Genomic DNA, 25,722 nt, shown 5'->3' on the forward strand with positions numbered 1-25,722 from the left:
AGTTATATGAATAAAAGGTCTTTTTTAGTTAATGCTCCAGTTCGCCAATGAGCCGGTGGAACTGAGACTCCAATGTGAAAATAACAGAATAAACGCACTTCCTGTGAATCAGTAAGAACAAGAAACTCTAAAAAGTTGGCTCCAACTTTACCTTTGTTCTCACACATGATTGAAGATTTCTATCAATTTTGGAAGTATCAATAAATGGTCCTATCTTGATTAAAACACTTATATTCAACTCATACATTGGGGCTGAGCCCAAAAGATGACCAAGAATTAGAAACAACTTTCCAAATAACACAGCTATATAATTCTGTTGCTCAGCCCTGATTTGAAGATTTGCTTTCTCAAGGTTTAGACAAAGTTGGTTTCAGTTAAAACAACAATTTTGTTGGTCAGCAAATTTGCATAATGTTCACATAAGGATGTTATAGGACACTCCTTTTTTTCTCTTAACTCATGTTACTGCCTATTACTCTAAGATATCTTTGTTATCAGAGCTGCTCTCGGAATATCTCAGATGACTAATTACCAAGCAAAGCAATGGTGGGAACATATTCTGCTTACAAAAAAAACTGCACATTTGAGAAAAATATTCAACTGGAAATAGTTTACTGATACTTTCTGTGAAACTAAAGGAACTAGGAAAATAAACTATACTTCCAAAGAGAAAATGTTCAGACTTCCTTCTAAATAGCTGAACTCTAATATTTCAGTATTCAATTTGAAAGAGAAGGAGGAATTCAATTTTATAAAAAGGAAAAAACGGCTGGGCATGGTGGCTCACGCCTGTAATCCTAGCACTTTGGGAGGCTGAGGCAGGCGGATTGCCTGACCTCAGGAGTTTGAGACCAGCCTGGGCAACATGGTGAAACTCTGTCTCTACTAAAATACAAAAAATTATCCGGGCATGGCGGCGTGCGCCTGTAGTTCCAACTACTTGGGAGGCTGAGGCAGGAGAATTGCTTGAACCCAGGAGGCGGAGGTTGCAGTGAGGCAAGGTCGTGCCACTGCACTCCAGCCTGGGCAACAGACCAAGATTCTGTCTCCAAAAAAAGAAAAAAAAATGGGTTTGTCCCTATTAGTCAATAGCAATGAAATTTCTACACAAGGAAAAGGACTCCTATAAATGGTAGGATGGCCAGGCACAGTGGCACATGCCTATAGTCCCAGCCACTCAAGTAGTTGAGGCAGGGGGATTGCTTGAGCCCAGGAACTGGGTGCTGCCGTGAGCTATGACAGCACCTGTAAATAGCCATTGCATTCTAGCCTGGGCAACTCTGTCTCTTGGGAAAAAAAAAAAAAAAAAGAAAAAAGGCCAGATGAAGGATGATGTGGGAAAATAACTTAAGTAGAAACAATTCAACAAAACAAGGGGAGCAAAAAAAGCAGTGAAACTTTAGTTTAAGATATTAATGCTTCAACACCAATTTTCATACCTAGTGTCAGTTACCCAGTAATGTGATCTCCTGTCCCTTCCCTTTGTATGTTTATTCTCACAAACACCAATCTTTTCATTCCAGGATTCCAGAAAGCCCTTTCCTAAGAAGTCGGCTCCTGGGTAAATTTCAGAATTGGTACTCTGAATGAAGAGGTGATTTTGGCACTGGAATAGAATATGGCTGCATGGAAAGAGGCAAACTCCCTCTCTGATTGAGAAACCGCAACTCTCTCAAACCGTTTTAAGGTACAAAATACACACAAGGCATAGCATGTGCACAAATCTGAAGTGTACAGCTCAATACATTCTTACATATTTATACACATGTCTAACTACCACCATGACAGGGATACAGAACATTCCTAACACTCCAGATGTTCCCTGTGCCCTTCTGGGACAATATTCTCCCACCAGAGAAAGTGATATTCTGACTTTATTATCACTGATTAGTCTAACGGTTCTTAAATATTATATAAATCAGACAGTCTGTGCTCTTTTGTGTCTGGCTCTTGCAGTTTACCGTAATGTCTATGAGATTTAACCATGTTGTAGCATGTGTCCATAATGTGCTATTTTTTATTGCTGAGTATTACTCCGTTGTATAAATAGAATACAGTTTATTTATTTATATTTTAGAATACAATTTATTTATGTAGTCTACCATTGATGGACACTTGGGTTGTTTCCAGCTTTGAGCTATTATGAATAAAGCTACAGTGAACATTCCCGGCATAACCTTTGGTGAACACATCCAGTTTCTCTTGGATATATACCAGGTGTGGAATTGCTGCGTTACAGGGTAGACGTTATGTTTAGCTTTACTGCCCAATAGTTTTCTAAAGTGCTTGAATCAATTTACAAGCACTTCAGCAACATACCTAGTTCTAGTTCTCCACAAACACACCAATACTTGGTATTGGCAGACCTTTTTTTTTTTTTTGGAGACAGGGTCTCGCCCTGTTGCCCAGACTGGAGTGCAGTGGCACAATCATAGCGTACTACAGCCTCGAACTCCTGGCCTCAAGTGATCCTCCCACCTCAGCCTCCCAAAGCGCTGGGATAACAGGTATGAGTCACCACGCCCTGGCCCAAACTTTTAATTTTTAGCTGTTCTAGTGGGTATGTAATGGTACCTCACTGCGGTGCTTTGTGGTTTTTTTTTTTTTTTGAAACAGTCTTGGCGTGATCTCGGCTCGCTGCAACCTCCACCTCCCGGGTTCCAGTGATTCTAGTGCCTCAGCCTCCTGAGTAGCTGGGATTACAGGAGTATACCACCACGCTCAGCTAATTTTTGTATTTTTAGTAGAAGTGGGATTTTGCTGTGTTGGCCAGGCTGTTCTTGAACTCCTGGCCTCAAAAGATCTGCTTGCCTCAGCCTCCCAAAGTGCTGGGATTATAGGCGTGAGCCACTGCTCCCGACCCTCATTGTGGTTTTAATATCTACTTCCTAGATTGAAAACTGTAATAATATTAACATCTTTTCATATTTTCTTTCTTTTTTTTTTTTTTTGAGACAGAGTCTTGCTCTGTCACCCAGGCTGGAATGCAGTGGCGCAATCTCTGTTCACTGCAAGCTCCGCATCCTGGGTTCACGCCATTCTCCTGCCTCAGCCTCCTGAGTAGCTGGGCCTACAGGCGCCCGCCACCACGCTTGGCTAATTTTTTATATTTTCAGTAAAGACGAGGTTTCACCATGTTAGCCAGGATGGTCTCCATCTCCTGACCTCGTGATCCGCCCGCCTTGGCCTCCCAAAGTGCTGGGATTACAGGTGAGAGCCACCGTGCCCAGCCCATCTTTTCATGTGTTTGTTGGCCACTGATTTTTTTTGAGATGGAGTCTCACTCTGCCACCCAGGCTGGAGTGCAGTGGCGCAATCTCAGCTCACTGTAACCTCCGCCTCCCGGGTTCAAGCAATTCTCCTGCCTGAGTCATCCGAGTAGCTGGGATCACAGGTGCCCACCAACACACCTGGCTAATTTTTGTACTTTTAGTAGAGACGGGGTTTCGCCATGTTGGCCAGGCTGGTCTCGAACTCCTGACCTCAGGTGATCCGCCTGCCTTGGCCTCCCAAAATGCTGGGATTACAGGCATGAGCCACTGCACCGGGTCTATTGGCCACTTTGATATCCTCTTTTGTGAAGTGCCTGTTTAAATCTTCTGACCATTTTTGAAATTTGTTTTTTCCTATTGATTTATAGTTCTTTATATGTTCTGGATACAAGGGCTTTGTGAGACAGGTGTATTGCAAAAATTTTCTTCCATTTTGTGTCTTGCCTTTTTCCTCTCTTAATCATGTATTTTTAAGAAAAGAAGTTCTTAATTTTAATGAAATTCAACTGGCTTTTTTTCTTTCTTTTTTTTTTTTTTTTTGAGACGGAGTCTCGCTCTGTCGCCCAGGCTGGAGTGCAGTGGCCAGATCTCAGCTCACTGCAAGCTCCGCCTCCTGGGTTTACACCATTCTCCTGCCTCAGCCTCCTGAGTAGCTGGGACTACAGGCGCCTGCCACCTCGCCCGGCTTGTTTTTTTTTTTTTTTTGTATTTTTTAGTAGAGACGGGGTTTCACCGTGTTAGCCAGGATGGTCTCCATCTCCTGACCTCGTGATCCACCCGCCTCAGCCTCCCAAAGTGCTGGGATTACAGGCTTGAGCCACCGCGCCTGGCTGGCTTTTTAAGGTTAGTACTTTTTTGTGTCCTACTTAAAGATTCTGCCTACCCCAGTGTCTACTCTCCATACTTTCTTCTCGTTTTACTATCCTGCTTTTCACATTGAAGTTATAATAAGCCATTCTGATTTAGGTTTTCTGTATGGAGGGAAGTAGGAGTGAAGATTCATTTCCCCGCTTATGGTATAACCAACTGCTCTCGTGGCATTCACTGAGGAAAGCCCCCGTTTACTGTTAGGTAACGGGAGCACACCTTCCATGGAGGAGAGCTCTCATACTCACCCGTCTCGATAGTCTGCTTGCCTCCTGAGAGGACACCCAGAGGGAGCGTGCCTGTGGGAGTCAGGCCCTTGAGAGTCAGCACACTCTCACTTTCTTGCCTGCAAAGGAAGACCAAAGCCCTGGGTTAATGCCAGGGAACCCTCCATTCAGCAACTCAAAGATACTGAAGGAAGTGAAGAAAGAGAGCAGAGATGGAAGATAGGTTCTCCTACCTCCTACCCCTTCCCTGACTCAAAGAAAGGGATGTTTTCCACAAATATTTTCATTTTAAACAATCAGCCAGTTCTTGTTTTTCAATTAGAAGCACTTAACAGCCAGGCACTGTTCTAACATTCCCATATTTTATCCCATTTAATACACCTAACAACCTGTGCGTTAGGGCCTATTTATTATTTCTGCTTTACAGGCAAGGAAACTAAGGCACAGAGATGAAACCCAAGATCACACAGATAAGAAGTAGAGCCAGAATTTGAACACAGGCAATCTGGTTGGAAAGTCCACACTAAACCACTACATTCACTACATCTAAGCTACTAACAAATTGAATGTTTGATGGAACATTTTTAGTCGCTTTAACATGTTCATTCAATCTGCACTCGACCTAAAGACCTGCAGTTTCAATACTCAATTCCAATTCTAAAAAAACTGTTCTGAATTCGACGTCTAATTTACTCTCAAAATGCCTTTAATCCATACTGTAATGACAGATATCCTTACCGAAGAATTGAAAAGACCCGTGCCATCTTCCCAATGGCTCTGATCTTACTCCTGATGATCTCCTTACGAACTGTAGTGCTTCCTTAGAGAATACAAAGAATAAGTAAGTTAAAGGGATGTGTTAATAGGCTGCCTTTAAAAAATTCAGGATGAAGTATCTTAAGTTAAAGAAACAATTGTTTTTAAAAAACAGAAATGAAGGCTTAAGTTTGTTTAAACAAACAAAAATCTCAGGAAGTTCTAAGGAGCAAGAGAAAAAATGACCCAGAAGATAAAAAGATGAAGTAAAAAATGAGAGGCCACAAAAGAGACAGACTGGGTGGATCTATGAGAGGTAGGAACTTATTTGTGGTTGTGAAACGTAGAACACAGCAAAGAATGAAATACACACATACATAAACAAACCTCACCAAGCAAGTTGCTACAGCAAAGATGTCTTTTGACAATGCTGTGGGCCACCTTAGGGTGCAGGGTTTGGCCTGCCAAATGGCAAGTGATCATTCCAGCAGCTGTCTTCTGTATGTAAACACAACACCCAGCTAGCTCTCCTGAACTTAGTGAGTGCTGCTTTCATTCTATAATCTTCACTTACATTAGTGAATTATTGCCTCACAATACTACTTTTACAACCGTGCACTATTTTAAAAGCAACAACAGAAAAAGTTAATGCGAGACTTTATGGCTTTTTCTTATCTAAGATTCTGAAAATAGCCCACAAATGAGAAGTCAAGGTCCAGCATGCACCAGGTGTCTACAGTCAAAAGGCAGAAAAAGAAACATGGCCTCTCCTTCCTCACATCCAACCCTCAACACCTTGCCGGATCATGCAACAGGTCCAGAGAAAACATACACATTAAAACTGAAGGGGAGGACGGAGAGCCTTTCTGAAATTATTTAACTACCAATTTTAAAAGTCTAACCAATAGATGACTGTGGTGGGACAGAGAGTAAGCATTAAGCTCTTAGCACACTTTAGTCAGATACCTTTCTGATAGCTTGGAATGTAGTGATCTTCAGGGAGAAGAGACACCAAGAAACAAGGAGACGAAGACAGAAATATGAGAAGAGAAATTTATGTTTACATGGAAAAGAGAAAAAAAAATCACAGTGAAATGCAATGAGAGAAACAGGCTATTATCTTCACCAGCTCATAAGAGATATCCTTGGAATCATGATACAACATTAAATTACAAACTTATTTTGTCAGTAGTTTCTTCCATTTCTTAAAAGTTTATGGTTTTACATTAATTCACATCTATGAGCATCCAACATTTTCTACCCCCACACATCATGAAAATAACATTAAACAAAGATATCATTTGTGGAATAAACGATGCCAAAACAAGGAACAAAACGGAGGACAGAACAGTTAACAAATCTCTTTGTAGGAATAGTATGTTTTTTTTGTTTAATGGATTCTACAGCTTCACAGCTTCTTTTTCAGGGGATATAATCGTTTTCCCTTTTTTTTTTTTTTTTTTTTTTTTTTTTTTTTGAGATGGAGTCTTGCTCTGTCGCCAGGCTGGAGTGCAGTGGTGCGATCTTGGCTCACTGCAACCTCTGCCTCTCAGGTTCAAGCAATTCTCCTACCTCAGCCTCCTGAGCAGCTGGGACTACAGGCGTGTGCCACCACATCCAGCTAATTTTTGTATTTTTAGTAGAGATGGGGTTTCACCACGTTGGCCAGGATGGTCTCGATCTCGACCTCATGATCCACCCACCTCGACCTCCCAGAGTGCTGGGATTACAGGCGTGAGCCACTGTGCCCGGCTCATTCTTCCTTTTATTTATTTATTTATTTTTATGTTTGTGGTGGGAAAGAATAAGAAATACATGTGTTTTTGTTTGTTCGTTTGTTTTTTTGAGACAGGGTCTCCGTCTGTTGCCAGGCTAGAGTGTAGTGGCAAGATCTCGGCTCACTGCAACCTCTGCCTCCCAGGTTCAAGTAATCCTCCCACCTCACGCCCCCAAGTAGCTGGGACCAGAGGCACTCGCCACCACATCTGGCTGATTTCTGCATTTTTAGTAGAGATGGGGTTTCACCATGTTGCTCAGGGGATATTCGGTTTTCTTTTGTTTTCACTTGGCTGCACTACTTCCTCAAGAAGAACTGGTTCCTTATAGTGATCTCCTATACCATAAATAAATACACTCGCAAGCTATCTTCCATATGCTGTTGATTTTCAGTGCAGAACCTGAAGCATGAGAATGTATGGTAATTTCCTCTAGATTCCCAAAGGGAGTTCTGTTTTCTCCATGATGGAGATGGTTTATCCTCACAGTTAAGGGAACCAACTTAGCACAGAGCCTGGATAGGATGAGGCCGGTTTGTGCTTGGGTAACCACCACTTTTCCAGAATCTCTTGCATTCTCAGACAAGTCAGGACCTACCTTTACAATCAAACCTCCCACAGCACACTAGGAAAAAAGTACTTGGCTACATATATAATAAAATGTTACTGAATAAAAAGATTCCTCACACGCCAATAAGAAAAAAAAACAAAATGGGGTTGGGCGTGGTGGCTCATGCCTGTAATCCCAGCACTTTAGGAGACCGAGGCAGGCAGACCACTTTGAGCTCAGGAGTTCGAGACTAGCCCGGGCAAGATGGCAAAACCCCATCTATACTAAAAATACAAAAATTAGCTGGTCACGGTGGCACGCGCCTGTAATCCCAGCTACTTGCAAGGCTGAGGCAGGAGAATCACTTGAACCCGGGAGGTGAAGGTTGCAGTGAGCCAAGATCGCGCCACTGCACTCCAGCCTGGGTGACAGAACAACACTGTCTCAAAAAAAAAAAAAAAAAGGATACAAGATATGAATTGACAAGTCACAAAAGAGAGATAAACATGACCAATAAACACAAGAAAAAATTGTCCATTAGTCTCATAAAAATATAAACTAAAATTTTAATTAAAAACTTAACAACACCAGACTATAACGAGTATCATAAAGAGTATTAGAGACTGCACTGTGACTACACACCTTGCAAAATGTAAAGTGGTACAGCCTTTATCTAGAGGCTGTATCAGAAATTTCTATCTGTATCAGAATTGAAATTTTAAGTACTAATTGACACAGATATTCAATTTCTAGAAATTCATCCTATGGAAATAAGGAGTGTTATTCTTGATTTTCTAATATTGCTTTACTTCCTTTCATCTGACATATTTATTTACTGTTTTTCCTCCCTGCACTAGCAAATAAGCTTATTGAGAGAAGGACATAAACAGTACAGTACTTGGTATATATCAACCATGTAATAAATATTGGTTAAGAGAATGTGCACATTTTTATCTATACAAATTTTCAAAACTGTATGGGTTTTGTCAGCAAAAACTTTGGAAAAACTCCAATATCTAACACCACTGGGATTAGATAAAACATTGATCAGCATGGACAACTACAGATCCATTAGAAACTAGTCTACAAGAAACTCCACAAAAATAGTAAGTGTACTAGATCTTATTACACGACCTCATTCTCATTAAAAAGAAAAAAAACAGAGGGAAGCTATGTGCAGAGATAAAAGACAGCTAACACATATACATTAAGATGTTAACTGTGGATATCTATAAGATGATGGGATTGGGGTGACTTTTTTTCCTTATTTATGGTTTCTCGTATTTTCAAATTTTATTTTCCACAATGAACTAAATTTATTTTAATATGACAAAGAAAATCATTCAAAATAAACTAAAACAACTAAAACCAAAACCAAACCTCTCCCTAGTTTTAGTTTAAAGGAGGAAAAGTTTACCTTCTGCTTCATCATCAGAAATCAGTTCATCATCAGAGCATATGTTGAGCACATTTACCAGCATCTCTGTGACTATGTAAAACAAAATAATCCAAAATTTATGAGGTACTTTCTCTAAAATAATGTGTATATCTAAATAAACACACGTTAAGTAAGCATGAACAAAAATTATTTATCATTATGTTAGTAACAATAGCTATAAAAAGTAGCATAAATGTAAACTTTCAGGTTTAAAAATAATTTGGGTAGATTACTTGCTCCAGTACAAGTATGGAGTCTTTGAAGATCTATTGCATAACTACTTGATTTTACTGGGTTGCTGTTCAGAGCTTCTTCCCACACTGATACACACGTGATAAAATTTTTTCCCATTTTACAAAGTTAACCCAACAGGCCTATGTCCAACAGGCTTAGCTTATGTGAGTAGTTGTACAAATAAAATTGTAAGGACAATAAATTCTGTTTAAATCTCTTCAGTAGTGAAGAAATCTGAGGCAATGACAAGTAACTATGTTGTTTTATCATCTTGATCATAGTAGGTCAGCTACTTTAAATTGATATTTACAGTAAGAAAACCATAATGTATGAAAATTTAAGAACCAATTACATGCCATTTACAAATCTATGTAGAGGCTGGGCACAGTGGCTCACACCTGTAATCCCAGCACTTTGGGAGGCTGAGGAGGGCGGATCACTTGAGGTCAGGACTTTGAGACCAGCCTGGCCAATATGGTGAAACCCTGTATCTACTAAAATACAAAAATTAGCCAGGTGCAGGGGCACATGCCTATAATCCCAGCTCCTTGGGAGGCTGAGGCAGGAGAATCGCTTGAACCCAGGAGGCGGAGGTTGTAGTTAGCCGAGATTGTGCCACTGCACTCCAGCCTGGGTGACAGAGCGAGACTCTGTCTAAAAAAAAAAAAAAAAAAATCTATGTAGAGAACAAACAAAATTAGAAAACATTTCTGAACCTTGGGGGGGCTCATGCAAATATAAGGTGTGCTCAGTCACCAAACAACTGATGAGACACGTGCTTTAGTTCTCTTACCTTTTTCCCCAACAAAAGGCAAAGACCATGTGAAAACATCCATAAAGTTTGGAAGCCAGTAGGGGTGTGGAGAACAATTAAACTGCCTGATATTCATGACATTGTTTTCATATTTCAACACAGCAGCTAAAAAGGAAAAAAGCAAGAAAATCTGGCAAAGAGGAACATGGCATGGCAACTGATATGCTTTGTACAGCTGTGTACCTGCTACACAGAATTCGAGAACTTTCCATTTGTAAAGTCAGGACTTGACTAGGTAAAGCGCAGATGGAAAATTTTAAAGCCTTTTATTTAGTTCATTCTCTTAAGAGTTATTCCAAGGAACAAAGTCACCTGAAGAGCTCATATAATAAAAGTACAAAAGAAACTGAAACTTTGGAGTCACTGCACAGTAACTATCTATATAACCCTCAAGATCCACATGAGGAAAATTTCCCCACAATTTCCTTTTATAGGCCAAATGGTTATAATTACAACTCTCCTTTGAAGGCAAATATCACTCATTAAATGGCCACAGCCTGTTTTGCTAGTCATTAGCCTTAGTTAAATATTGTATACACTCTCTGGGAGTTTATATAGTGCAGTTACCAACTCATACTGGAAGATACAAAAGGCAAACTTGGAGCAATTTACAATTAAATGTTCAAAATTATATTAAATCATCTCTGTATTCAATATATGGATTTTAAAATTGCCGATTTCTCCAATACACAGCAGTATATGGCCAGCAAGCTATGTTTAATATTAAGCATTCAGAGTTGCACACATACTTTGATGCCAAACTGATTTTCTTTATATTTTGAAAGTCTTAAAATCCAATTCCTTAGCCTCTATCACCAGCAGTGTTGTTGGCACTATTCTCTTAATTATTCCGTGGTCATGAAATAAAATAGGGTGTAACAGTTCTCTAGAAATGACAGATATAGGTCACGTCCCTGTTTCTGTTTCTTTGTTATAGGACAATCTAGTGTTCTTAAAATTTAAGTTATTGAATGTCTAAAATGTACACCATAGATTATTAAGAAAATAAATTAAAATATAATCTCTAGCTCTTAAAAAGCCTAACACTGGCTATGACGCACACGTTCCATTATTTTCACGTGTATGTATTTATTTAGTTTAGGTAAATATGTCATATATCATTATTCAACAACTCCCTCAATTTCTACACAGGAAAAAGAAGTGGGAGGTGAGTCTCAACAGTGAATGACTGGAAACGAGTTTATAAAACTGCTTTTGGGGCCGGGCGCGGTGGCTCACGCCTGTAATCCCAGCACTTTGGGAGGCCGAGGCGGGTGGATCACGAGGTCAGGAGATCGAGACCATTCTGGCTAACACAGTGAACCCCCGTCTCTACTAAAAATAATACAAAAAATTAGCTGGGTGAGGTGGCGGGCGCCTGTAGTCTCAGCTACTGGGAAGGCTGAGGCAGGAGAATGGCGTGAACCCGGGAGGCGGAGCTTGCAGTGAGCAGAGACTGCGTCGCTGCACTCCAGCCTGGGCGACAGAGAGAGACTCTGTCTCAAAAAAGCAAAACAAAACAAAACAAAACTGCCTTTGGGTGTGTTCCCAGTGGACAGAAGAAAACAAGAAGAATCTTTAAAAATCATGATTAAAGGTCTTTCGTGTAACCAGTGGAACTAAGAAATACCTGTAGATACCAAGAAGTCTAAAGAATATGAGTACTCCTAGCACTCTGGGAGGCTGATGCAGGCAGATTGCCTGAGCTCAGGAGATCGAGCCCAGCTTGGGCAACGTGGTGAAACCCCGTCTCTACTAAAATACAAAAAATCAGCCAGGCATGGTGATGTGCACCTGTAGTCCCAGCTACTCGGGACACCACTGTACTCTAGCCTGGGCAACAGAGCGAGACTCTGTCTCTGAAAAAAAAAAAAAAAAAAAAAAAAAAATATATATATACATATTATACTGAAAGAGGGCAGGTGTGGTGGCCACACACCTGTATACCCAGCAGCTTTTGGGAGGCCGAGGCAGGAGGATTGCTTACAGCTCAGGAGTTTGAGACCAAGCTCTGGGCAACATATGAGACCCTAAGTCACGTACAAAAAATATTTTTAAAATTAAGCCAGGTGTGGTGGCAATGCACCTGTGGTCCCAGCTGTTGAGAAAGGCTCGAAAGTGGGAAAGGATCACTTGAGCCCAGGAAGTCAAGGGCTGGCAGTGAAAGCCAAGATCGTCGCCACTGCGCTCCCAAACCTAAGTGGCAAGACCGAGAAGAGAGAGAGAGAGAGAGAGAGAGAGAGAGAGAGAGAGAGAGATGGGAAGGAGGAGAGGGAGGAGGGGACGGGGAGGGGAAAGGGGGAGGGAGAGAGGAGAAGAGAGGAGAGGAGAGGAGAGGAGAGAGAGGAGAGGAGAGGAGAGGAGAGGGAGAGGTCAAGAGAGAGAAAAGAAGAGCAACAGAAGAAGAAAGGGAAGAAAAGAACAATAGAGTTGCCTTTTCAGAAAAGAAGGCACTTGCATGGGGAGTAATTGAGTACCACCAGGGACTGTTTCAAATGCCACATTTTCTGCCTTTTTCCTTCTAAAATGCTTACGAAACAACCAATGAAAATAAGATTGTTTTGAGATAAAAGTTACTAATTATGTCAAAGTTGACAGAAAACTCAAGTAGAATGAACTGTGACTTTTACTTTTTTTTTTTATTTTTTAGACAGTGTCTTGCTCTGTTGCCCAGCTGGAATGCAATGGTGTGATCACAGCTCACTGCAGCCTCGAACTACTGGACTCAAAGGATCCTCCTACCTCAGCCTCCTGAGTAGCTAGAACTATAGGCATGCTCCACCTTGCCTCGCTAACTTTTAAATTTTTCTTTGTAAAGACGGGGTCACATTTTGTTGCCCAGGCTGGTCTTGAATTCTAGGCCTCAAGTGATCTTCCCTTTGGCCTCCCAAAGTGCAGAGATTACAGGCATGAGCCACTGTGCCTGGCCAGGACTGTGACATTAAAAGTTTGCTAAAGGAATAATCAAGAACAAAACCAGGTTAGATTGAGACAAAAAACAAGCTAGTAGTGAGTTAACTGTATAGTGGCTGCTGACTTAGGTGGCATGTTTCAGCTTGGCACACTGATAAATCCATTGAGCAATCAATAGATACTCTTTCTGATGAAGTTAAAAAAGAAAGTGAGAAAGGAACACCTTCATTACAAATAGCAGATCTAGGGCCACTAACAGTCCTTGAAGACGTTTAACAACACAAATAGTCCACACCATTGACAAGAGAATAAATAAGAATAAAACCTAAGTTGCTAATATACTGGAAATATCAGGAAAAAGGAAATAACAAATGAACTTAGGGAGAAGCAGAGCATTGTAGGACAGATAAGGCTCAGAGAAGAATGTTAACGTAAATGAAAACATAAGGCTAGGACAGAACTTAAGTCAAAGACATGCTTTTTAAAATAGACAAGTCACTGGAGGACAAACTAAAATGACTGACCCAAATCAGATTTAAATGAGATGTGCCATTCCACAGTTTACTTTTAAACAGAGTAAATATTAATTATATTTTGGCCATCTTTGGAACTTATCTCCCCAACTGCATATACAAGGTATAACTATAAAGTAATGAGACTTAAGAAACCACCAGCTACAAACACACCAGACCTTTGTATCAGATGAGTGTGGTCCTTTGATATCATCACATCAGGTACAATAACAGTAAAATCTGTATTACTATAGTAATTTATATTTTGAACAACACTTTAAGATCCATTTTCCTTATTCCAACTTATCTTCAACAACCCTATATGACAGATATTTTAAAGATGAGGCTCAGAGAAGTACCTTATTAAATGTGACACACTTAAAAGTGAAGCAGTACTAGACTGACTCCTTGCTTTGTGTACTTTTCAGCACAACTTATTGCCTTACCATACAATTAATCCAGAGATGCTGCCATTACTCAAAACGTTTTTGGAACTCCTCTTTTGGAAGTGCCTCCAGAGCCACTGTATCAGCAACACGAGAAAAACCAGTCTCATTACCTTATAATCATACCTTGTTTCTGACCCCAAATGGTATCATCCAGCTTGATCACTCACCTTATTTATCAGTCTTGACTCCGAATGACTTTTGGCTGTCCAAAAATCAAATCCACCCTCAAAGGACGAAGATTTCCCATCATTGAGGATAATCAAAAGAATGTGTCGCAGACTCTGAAGGCAATGCCAAAAGAGGAGTTCCAAAAATGTTTTTGAACAAGGACAGCATTGTTGGAATAGGTGTGTAGCCTCCCAAGGTAACTACTTTGAAGGGACAATACTCATTTGGATATGTTTGTTCTGGCATGTTTATTTTCAAAGTCCTATTAATTTATAGTCATACTTTATAAACAACAAAATAGTTACAGAAATATGAAGTTTTTAGGAGGACCACTGCTTCGATAGAAAACTTATAAACTATTAATCATAAAAGTTTTAAATTAAAAAAAACACTTTAACAGGATAAAGTGTTAGAAATAAAATTTCTGGAACAAAAGGCATGTATATATCCATTCTTCTTTTTTCATATGGGAAACTGAAGATTAGAAAGATAATGTGACTCACCCAAAGTCACAGTATTAGTTTCTGGCAGGGCTTAAACTAAAAATGAAGTTTTTTTTTTTTTTTTTTACTTTGTACACTAGGTCACTCTACCTAGACCATATCTCAAGAAAACAAAATAGTTTAACAATTCACAAATATTAAAATACCAATGATGACTCTGAGATACTGTTATAAATACATTAAATTCACCAAAACCAATAATTTATGCTAACTATTCTAACATGAGCCTGAAGCAATTTATTCTTCTTATACTTTGATTCTGTAGTATCAATCCGACCTATTATGATCATTATTTTTACTCACAAAGAAGCCAGTAATCCTTAGGAGATAAAGACCAAGCAGCAGCATAAATTCTAAATTTCTTGGCCTTTGTTTCAACGAAGACCCCTTTTTTTCTTATTTAAAGTTTATATTTTAAAATGAAACAAACACACATACATACATACAATTAAACCAGAGCTCACGTTTACTCATAAATTCAAACTCAAATATTGCTGGACTCCTTTACCTTTATTGTTATAGACATCTAGGTAATTGGGGGCAGAGAAAATTGTAATAAGTGATGGAAAGCCTGTTGCTTGGCTCTTCCTGTACATTCGATACCTGAAAAAGAGATGAAAGCCCATCTGTCTTCATATTAAATGCAAAGACTCTGCAGTGATATTTGGTACAATTTTAATGTGACTTACCCAGCATCTTGGGCTTCATGGGCTCTGATAATTGATAATAAATTATTGTTCTGCAAAAATTCACAAACTGCAGGGTAACTGGAAAAGAAAATCAGAAAACATAAATCCAGAATTAAAACAATTTTTTAAATAGGAAGATGGAGAAAAGTCAACGTGATATTAGCTGATTTTGTTTCAAAATTACAAGTATTACACACTACTGAAATGTTATGAATACATTAGTACTCATCATTCTGTTTTTCTATTTCACTAATATACCTCACTACAGATCAAACATGAAGACAATAGATAATCCTACAATAGCAAGAGCTCCTCCCTCCCATCTTTTAATTTTGTCTTAATCCATAATGATAATAATACAACACTAAAACTTTTATCAGTGTCTTGATATTAAAAGTGCAACAGTAGTGTGTGTGTATATATAGTAGGTGCTAAAATTCAACACATACTTTCTTCAATTGTCAAATTGTTAGATAAAAGAATGTACTTACAGCTTCACAGGTAATATCAACACCAAGATAATATTATGCAGGAATAAGATATATATAATATAGTTATTATATATATTTTCTTTTTTTTTTTTGAGATGGAGTCTTGCTCTGTCGCCCAGGCTGAAGTGCTGTGGCGCAATCTCGGCTCACTGCAAGCTTATGCAGGAATATTTTAGGAGTAGATGTAAATATTTTAGCCAACCATATTCTAAAAAAAGATACAATATTCTCACATACTCCTAAAATATTCTCGTCATACTATTACCTCTCTGAATGACAAATACCTGATAGGAAGAACTGGAGTATACAAAATTAACCTGGAATTACTTAGGCATTAATTATTTAGTTTATTTTTAAAATCTTTGTTTCTCCTTATGCTCATTAGAAAAAAATTACTTTTAAAGTAGATTGTAGGTGACGTCAGCAAGATGGCAAAAGAGAATGTCCCCAGCCGTGATCCTCCTACAGAAACAATAGTTTGGAAGCCATCCATGACCATAAGTGCCACTATGAGAACCTTGGGATTGAGGTAGGTGGTTATGAAACCTTGGTGGAGCCCAAGACTAGGAGCAGCTGCTTTGAGAAGGTAGGCCCACTGACCTTTCAGTTATAGACCCAGAATCAGCCCGTCCCTTGTAAACTTGGTTCCAGTCCTACTTGTCTACAGTCCTACCACCAACCTCATCCATCCTGGGAAGGAACCATGTCTATTGATGCCCCTAGTAACAGATCAACCAACCAGACCCAACTGCAAACTCAAAGCAGCACTCTGACCTGGCTCCAGCTGTGTTCTACTATGGCCAAGAGGAAGGCCTGTCTTAACAGGGACCTTGTGGAAATCATGCCTGTCCATTCCTCTGGTAAAAGGGCTGCTGACTGGACCCAAACATAAACCCAAAACAGCCTCTTGGGTCCCACCCTATTGAGTTCCAGAAACAGCTCTCCCCATCCATGGGACATACTTGTTCATGCCCCTAGTGGCAGGCCCACTGACTATGAACCCTAATGTAGCCCCATAAGCTAGCTTCACCCCTGCTTAATCACAATACCACAGGCAATCCCACCAATCCAGGGACTCAATAGGAGAAGGTATTTACTTGATGAACTAGTCCATAAAAACTGGAAGGCCCCTGCTCCTTCAAATGCATAGACTCCATTGCAAGGCTATATGAATTATAAAGAACCAGGCAAAAATGACATCACCAAAGGAAACTAATAAAGCTCTAGTAACTGGCCCTAAATAAATAGAGATGTATGAATTGTATAACAAAGAATCCAAAATAATCATCTTAAAGAAGCTCAATGAACTATAACTAAACAAAATCAGGAAAGCAATAAATGAATAAAGAGAGATGTTTAAAACAGAAACCATAAAAAGAAGCAAATAGAAATCCTGCAGCTGAAGAACACAATGACTCAACTGAAAAGCTCAAGAGACAGCTTCAACAGCAGACTCAGGCAGAAGAAAAGAAACGGCAAACTTAAAAGATAGGTCATTTGAGGCTGGGTGCGATGGCTCATGCCTGTAATCCCAGCACTTTGGGAGGCTGAGGAGGGTGGATCATGAGGTCAGGAAATCGAGACCGTCCTGGCCAACACGGTGAAACCCCATCTCTACTAAAAATACAAAAAATTAGCCAGAAGTGGTGGCGGGTGCCTGTAGTCCCAGCTACTTGGGAGACTGAGGCAGGAGAATGGCATGAACCTGGGAGGCAGAGGTTGCAGGAAGCTGAGATCGTGCCACTGTACTCCAGTCTGGTTGACAGAGCAAGACTCCATCTTAAAAAAAAAAAAAAAAAAAAAAAAAAAAGGACATTTAAAATAATACCATAAGGGGGGCAAAAAAAAAAGATAGGTCATTTGAAATGATACCATCAGAGGGACAAAACAAAAAAGAATAAGAAAGAATGTGGGAAGTATACGGGACTTATGGGACAACATCAAGTGCAAGTGAAAATAATATAGGCATATGAGAGTTACAGAGAAGAAAGGGGCAGAAAGCTTATTTTTAAAAACTAAGGCTAACAGTTGTTAGCCAAATCTAGGGACGGAAAAATCGAAGCATCTTCAATTCATGAGCCTAAAGGTTCCAAATAAGCTCTTAAACACTGAGACGACATTATAATTAAGTTGTTAAACTCAAAAAGAAAAATCTGAAAGCAGCCAAGAGAAATTCTACTTGTCACATACAGAAAAGGAAGCTTCTATAAGATGTTATCAGTGAATTTCTCAGCTGAAACTTGCAGGCCAGGAAAGTGGGAGACAATATATTCAAAGCGCTAATGAAAGGAAAAAAAAAAAACTGCCAACCAGGAATACTTTACTCAGCAAAATTGGTCCTTTAAGAATGAATGGAGAGTATAAGACTTTTCAGAAAGCAAAAACTGGAGTTTTCACAACTACACCAGCCCTTATGAGAGCACTAAAGGAAGTTAAAGTAGAAATTAAAAGATGCAGCTGGCCGCGGTGGCTCGTGCCTGTAAATCCCAGCGACTCTGGAGGCCGAGGAATGGCACATCACTTCGAGGCCAGGAGTTAGAGTGCCAGCCTGGCCAACATGCTAAAACCCCATCTCTACTAAAAATGTATAAAAAATTAAGCGGGTGTTGTGGTTGTGTGCTGTAGTCAGCTACTCGGGGGGCTGGAGGTAGGAAATACACTTGAACCTGGGAAGCAGAGGCTGCAGTGAGCCAGATCGACCAATGCACTCCAGCCTAGGTGACATAGCAGAGGACATTGTCTCAAAAATATAAGTAAAATCTGAGATTAATTACTATTAGGTGTGTGAATGGTGAGTAAAGTGTAGAGTTTTCTATTACGTCATTGAAGGTAAGTTCTCCTTCTCAGCTTAAGACAGACTGGCCATAACTATAAAATGTTTGATGCGAACCCTTATGAATGAAAAAGCACAGTAATACACGAAAGATAAAAAGAAAAGAACCAAAATACCCCACTACAAAAATAAAAATCGAATCACAAGAGAAAAAGAGAGGAAATAGTATAACCACAAAACAGATCAGACAAGCAAACCAACAAAATGGTAATGAAGTCCTTATCCAATCAATCATTACTTTAACTCCCAAATCAAAGAATTATAGTATGAGTGAATGGATGAATAACAAGACCCAACTATATGACTGTCTACAAAAGATTCACTTTAGATTTAAAGAACCATAAGCTGAAACTAAAAGTGGTAGAGAAAGGTATTCCCATGCAAATAGTAACCAAAAGAGAACATGATGGCTAAACTTTTTATCAGGACAAATAGACTTTAAGTCAGAAATCATCACAAGAGGGAACAAAAGTAATTATATAATGATATAAGGGTCCAATACAACAGAAAGATATAACCATTATAAATAATATATGTACCTAACATCAAAGCAGCCTAAATATATATTAAGCAACAACAGATCTGGATAGGCAGAATGACAGTAATAAAATTAATAGCAGAGTTAGAGGGCACGGTGGCTCACACCTCTAATCCCAGCACTTTGGGAGCGAAGTGCGGTGGATCACCTGAGGTCAGGAATTTGAACCAGCTGTGCCAACATGTGAAACTCATCTCTACTAAAAATACAAAAATTACTGGGCATGTGGGCATGCCCTGTTAATCCCAGCTACTTGGGAGGCTGAGGCAGGAGAATTGCTTGAACCCAGGGAGGCGGAGGTTGCAGTGAACGCGAGGGTTCACCACTATATCTCCAGAACTGGGCGACAGAGCAAAGACTCTGTCTCAAAATAATAATAATAATAATAAAATAATAAATAATAATAATAATATAACAATAGCAAGTAACTTCAACACATCATTCTCAGAATGGATAAATCATCCAGTCAGAAATCAATAAGCAAACAACAGAATTGAACAACACTATGGACCAAATGGACCTAATACGCATATACAAAACTTTTTGCCAAATAACAGAAGACTACAATTCTTCCCAAGTGTATACAGAATATTCTTTTGGCTATATAATCATAAAGAAGTATCAACAAACTTAAGAAGATGTAAATCATCCTAAGTATCTTTTCCCACCACAATGGAATGAAACTAAAAATCAGTAACTGTAAGAAAACAGGAAAATTCACAAATATGTAGAAACTACACACCACACTTTTGAACAACTATTGTGTCAAAGAGGAAATCAAAAAGGAATTTAAAAATTATCTCTAGATAGGTCAGGAGTTCGAGACCAGCCTAAGCAACATAGCAAGACCTCGTCTCCTCTAAAAATTTTAAAAACAATTAGCTGGGTATGGTGGTACATCCTGTAGTCCCAGCTACTCAGGAGGCTGAGGCAGGAGGATTGCTTGAGCCCAGAGGTTCAAGGTTGCAGTGAGGTATCACTGTGCCACTGCATTCAGCCTGGGTGACAGAGCAAAACACCGTATTTCAAAAAAAAAAAAACAAAAAACAAAAAACCCTCAAGACAAATGAAAACAAACAAAAATATACATATCAAAATGTATGGGATGCAGCAAAAACAGTACTTACAGGAAAGTTTATAGTAATAAATGCCAATTTAAAAAACAAAAAAGACCTGAATTCAACAACCTTATCTTACACTTCAAGAAACTGGAAAAAGGAGAATCAAATAAACCCAAAGTTAGCAGAAGAAAGGAAAGTTTAGGGCAGAAATGAATCAAATAGAGAACAGAAAAACAATAGAAAAAAGTCAAAACTAAGTGTTGGTTTTTGAAAAACTAAACAAAATTGAACAAACCCTTAGCAAGACTAAGAAAAAAACAGATAAATAAATAAAAAATGAAAGAGGAGACATTACAATAGATGCCACAGAAATAAAAGGGATCATAAGGGACTATTACAAATAACCATACACCAAAACACTGGAAAACCTAGAAGAAATGGATAGAGTCCTAGAAATATACAACCTGCCAAAACTGAATCAAGAAGAAATAGAAAACCCAAACAGACGAATAGCAAATATGGACACTGAATCTGTTATCAAACAGCTTTCAACAAAGAAAAGCACAGGACCAGACGGTTTCATGGGTGAATTCTATCAATCATTAAAAAAAAGAATTAATACCAATCTCTCTTAAACCTTCCAAAAAATAGAAGAGGAGAGAATTCTTCCAAACTCACATTATGAGGCCAGGATCACTCTGATACCAAAGCCAAAGACACCAGAAGAAAGAAAAGTACAGGTATCTTTGATGAACATAGATTTTTAATCGTCAATAAAACACTAGAAAGCCAAACTCAACAACACACTAAAAGGATTATACACCATGGCTAAATGGGATTTATCCCTGGGATAAAAGAAGGCAGAGTATCACTTTGTTCAACCTCAGCTGGGAACATGCATGTGTCCTGGGTGAGTCAAATTTTTTATGTCATTATTCCCAGTAGCTACATTCTATAATGTTGCTGCAAAAACAGAATTAGCAAATAATGAAACACTACTGCTAAGGGAAATACAGGGTAAAGTTCCTGTGAGCCTCTGGTCATAACATTTTCACCCACCAATTAATATATACCCTTGTTTCAGATGTGTTTCTGTCTAATAATACTTTAGGTCATTTACACTGTTGATTCATTAACATTGAACTCATGCCCAAAACCACCATAATTCATGCCTAAACAAAGCCTATATCTAACACTCACATATTTTCCCTGTAAGACACACCACAGCCTTCTTGTGCTTAGGAACCCTAGACAGCAGCACTTCAGCACTATACTTGGTGGCCATTCTAAACAGTGAAATCACTCATGAAAAGCACAAAAACATAAAACATGTTTCACTAAATAAAACCCAAAAGAATGCCTGTTTACAATATGAGGGCTGCAAAAAGAAGGTAGGGCATCATTTTGTTCAATCTCAGCTAGGAACATGTGAGTGAGGTGGCTCAAATTTTTTGTTGCACTGCACACTGCATTCCCATGAATGATTATGACACCTCTGTAAGTACTGATTTGGGTGTTACAAACACATCTTAGTAAGTGGGGGAATTCACAAATATGAAATCCATAAGTAATGAGAATCAAGTATATATCCACAGGATTAAGTTTTAGAAGTAGAATTTCTGGATCAAAGGCCATGTACAAATGCCTTTGATAGATATTACCAAGTTGATGTCCACAGAAATTGTACCAATTTCTATTCTGACAACAATGAATACGTATTATACGTATTTTAAGCAATGTAAAAAGAAATAAAAGTTAATTGATTTCATCACATTAGTCATTGGAAAAGTTGGCATGGAGGAATGAAAAATGGTTACTGGCTGGGTGGGACTCATCCCTGTAATCCCAGTACTTTGGGAGGCCAACCAGGGAGGGGTGCTTGAGTCTAGGACTTTGAGACCAGCCTGGGCAAAACAGCAAGACCCTGTCTCTACAGAAAATTAAAAAAGCAGCTGGGCATGGCGGCACACGCCTACAGTGCCAGCTACCCAGGAGGCTAAGGCAAGAGGACTGCTCAAGCCCAGGAGGTTGAGGCTGTAGTGAGCTGTCATGGCGCCACTGCACTCCAGCCCGGGAAACAGAGACAGACCCTGTCTCAAAAAAAAAAATAAAATAAAATAAAAAAAGAAGAAGAAAGAAAAAAAAGACAGTTTACTATCCATCTGACAAGGGATTAATAACCAGAATATGTAAGGAGCTCAAACAATTCAATACGAAAAATCCAATAATCCAATTTAAAAATGAGCAAAATATCTGAATAGACATTTCTTAAAAGGAGACATAAAATGGGAAACAGGTATATGCAAAGGTATTCCATATCACTGATCATCAGAGAAATGCAATCAAAACTATGATATCATCTCACTCAGTTAAAATGAGTTTTATCCAAAAGACAGGCAATGACAAGTGCTGGTGAGGATGTAGAGAAAAGGGAACCCTCATACGCTATTGGTGGGAATGTTTAGTACACTACTATGGAGAACAGTTTAGAGGTTCCTCAAAAAACTAAAAATTGAACTACCATATAATTCAGCAATCCCACTACTATGTATATATATAAAAGAAAGGAAATCAGGATATTGAAGAGACATCTGCACCTCCATGTTTATCGCAGCACTGTTCACAATAGCCAAGATTTGGAAGCAACGTAAGTGTCTATTAACAGATGAAAGGACAAAGAAAATGTGGTACATATACACAATGGAGTATTAGTCAGCCATGAAAAAGAATGAGTTCCTGTCATTTGCAACAACATGAATGGAACTAGAGAGGTCATTATGTTAAATGAAATAAGCCAGGCACAGGAAGACAAACTTCATATGTTCTCACTTATTTGTAGGAGCTAAAAATTAAAACAATTGAACTAATGGAGATTACAGTAGAATGATGGTTACCAGAGGCTGGGAAGGGTAGTGAGAGGGGAAATGGGATAGTTAATGGGTACAAAAAAACAGAAAGAATGAATAAGACCTAGTATTTGCTACTGTGAGATTTAAACAACAGGGTCACTATAGTGAATAATAATTTAATCGTACATTTTAACATAACTAGAAGAGGCTGGCCACAGTGGCTCACACCAGGACTTTGGGAGGCTGAGGTGGGTGGATCACTTGAGGTTAGGAGTTCCAAACTAGCCTGGCCAACATGGGTGAAATGCCATCTCTAAAAAACACAAAAATTAGCCAGGCATGGTGGTGGGTGCCTACAATTCCAGTACTCGGGAGGCTACGGCAGGAGAATTGCTTGAAGCTGGGAAGTAGAGGATGCAGTGAGCTGAGATCACGCCACTGCACTCCATCCTATGCGACAGAGCAAGACTCCGTCAAAAACAAAGTGAAAAAAAAAAAAACAACAAAAAATAAAAGAGTATAATTGGATTGTTCGTAACACAAAGGATAAATGCTTGAGGTGATGGATACCTCATTTACTTTGATGTGATTATTACATGTTGTATGACTGTATCAAAGTATCTCATATAACCCATAAATATATATACCTACTACGTACTCACAAAAATTTTTTTTTAATTTTTTTAAAGAAAAAAGGTTTAGAAGAACGCTAAAAGTAATGGTGAAATCAAAGTTTCATGTGTGTGTGCATGCATGTATTTTAATGAACACATTATCTTAGCCAAGTAACAGAGATTTTTAGGGAAATAAATATATTATTTGCCACAATAAAATACTGGGATTAAAAATAATTTAGATTTCCAACTTCTCTATGTCTTTTTTTTTTTTTTTGAGACAGAGTCTTGTTCTGTTGCACAGGCTGGAGTATAGTGGCACAATCTTGGCTCACTGCAACCTACACCTCCCAGGTTCAAGTGATTCTCTTACCTCAGTCTCCCAATTAGCTGGGATTACAGGAGTGCTGCCACCATATCTGGCTAATTTTTGTATTTTTAGTAGAGATGGGTTTTGCCATGTTGGCCAGGCTGGTCTTGAACTCCCGGCCTCAAGTGATCCGCCCGTCTAGGCACCCCAAAGAGCTGGGATTATAGGGGTGAGCCACCACGCCCTGCCTGTCTTCCTATTTTTGAGTGTCTAATCACAATGAAAGCTCCTGTGAAATTTAAAACAACAACCAACTTCCAGGAAATGTACTGGGCTTAGTTCACAATGTCCTGTTCTTTTTATATCTTAGTCTACACTAGTGGTTACAAAAGTTGGAGAGCTTTTGAAAACACAATAGGATTCCTCTCAGACCCAGTATCAGAATCTCGGGGGAAAGAGCCAAGAAAGCTTTGATTTTTTAAAAAAAAGTGTATAGCTAATGTTTAGGAACAAATAGTCTAGATCAGTTAGAGTCGGACAAAAATATCAGAGCACTGTAGGATGTCCAATCATGTTTAGTGTATTACACTTCTTAGGGCATAATATCTAAGAAAATATAAAAAGCCAAACAAATAAGTTTCTTGTCTCCTATTAATCGAAAAATTAAACACAAGTGCTTATACTACACAGATCTGAAATATAATATGCTGAAAAATAATCTGATAAAATGAATTACAGTTTCCTTTCATAATTTTCTATCTCAAGGACTAGCTTACCTGTAGAAATAAGAGCACCCTCGGACAGTGTTGTGGGTATAGTGCTCCAAGGTCTTCTCATTGCCATAATCCTCTGAAGGATCAGACCAAAGCAGGTCACACACAGGTCCAAAGGCAGGAGGTTCTGTAAACCTGTCTAACTAGAAGACACACAAAAGCCAAAAGAAAAAAATCAGGAGAGCAAAAGGCTTCTTGGAAATTGGTATGCATCAAAGAAAAACCCCTTCCACCCACAAGAATGTATTAGGAGAGAAGCCAGTGTGCCCCTAAAGGATTTTCCTGCAAGAAAAGGAACATTTAACAATTTTAGATACAATAACTTTTATTCTTTTTCTGCAATAACTTTTTTTTCTTTTTTTTTTGAGACAGAGTTTCACTCTTGTTGCCCAGGCTGGAGTGCAACGGCATGATCTCGGCTCACCGCTAACTTCGCCTCCCAGCTTCAAGCGATTCTCCTGCCTCACCCTCCCTAGTAGCTGGGATTACAGGCATGTGCCACCATACCCAGCTAATTTTGTATTTTCAGTAGAGACAGGGTTTCCCCATGTTGGTCAGGCTTGTCTCGAACTCCTGACCACAGGTGATCTGCCCTCCTCGGCCTCCCAAAGTGCTGGGATTACAGGCGTGAGCCACTGCGCCCGGCCTGCAATAAATTTTTATAAACATCCCTGTCATTTAACCATGCTGTAGTAAAGGATCCTCTTACATCCTAATCGTAAAGGAGTACTAATTTAATTCAAATGTGAAATCAACCACTATAGAGATATACTATTTTAGAAAGACTATGACTATATAAAATTAATTTTAATTGTCTAGGTGAGCCAATGTTACCATGAGAGCAGAAATGTTTTACAATGGTTCTGTTCATTGCAAACCTCATTCCAGTGGAGATTTCTTTATTTTAAAGAATGCTAATTTTGTAAGGGCATTTATCCTTTCCATTCTATGCAGCTGAGGTATTTCAATATGAGTTATTAACTTAAGCCTTTAGTCACTGCTGCTTTAGTTAAAAGCATAAAAACCAAGAGAAAGTAAGTAAGAGAATAGCTGAATGCCAAGAAGATAATTTCTACTGAGTGAAAG

At 39.0% G+C, this 25,722-nt stretch overlaps 1 protein-coding gene across 5 annotated transcripts in view; it reads right to left on the minus strand.

Annotated features, from left to right (window-relative positions):
- Positions 1–25,722, minus strand: part of PPP3CC (protein phosphatase 3 catalytic subunit gamma) — a 103,468-nt gene that overhangs the window by 4,400 nt on the left and 73,346 nt on the right. For 3 of the 5 annotated variants that reach the window (XM_017889998.1, XM_017889996.1, XM_017889994.1), the window contains exons 6-13: positions 24,640–24,779; positions 15,168–15,245; positions 14,987–15,081; positions 9,913–10,038; positions 8,865–8,936; positions 6,089–6,115; positions 5,105–5,186; positions 4,388–4,485 (exon numbers count right to left, since the gene is read on the minus strand). In XM_017889998.1, the coding sequence (XP_017745487.1) occupies positions 4,388–4,485; positions 5,105–5,186; positions 6,089–6,115; positions 8,865–8,936; positions 9,913–10,038; positions 14,987–15,081; positions 15,168–15,245; positions 24,640–24,779 (718 nt within the window). The remainder of the gene's footprint in view (positions 1–4,387; positions 4,486–5,104; positions 5,187–6,088; positions 6,116–8,864; positions 8,937–9,912; positions 10,039–14,986; positions 15,082–15,167; positions 15,246–24,639; positions 24,780–25,722) is intronic. The other 2 variants (XM_017889997.1, XM_017889995.1) reach the window with 1 other exon arrangement.

This window comes from Rhinopithecus bieti, unplaced genomic scaffold, assembly GCF_001698545.2.
Source record: "Rhinopithecus bieti isolate Rb0 unplaced genomic scaffold, ASM169854v2 scaffold_20129, whole genome shotgun sequence".
NCBI lineage: Eukaryota > Metazoa > Chordata > Mammalia > Primates > Cercopithecidae > Rhinopithecus > Rhinopithecus bieti.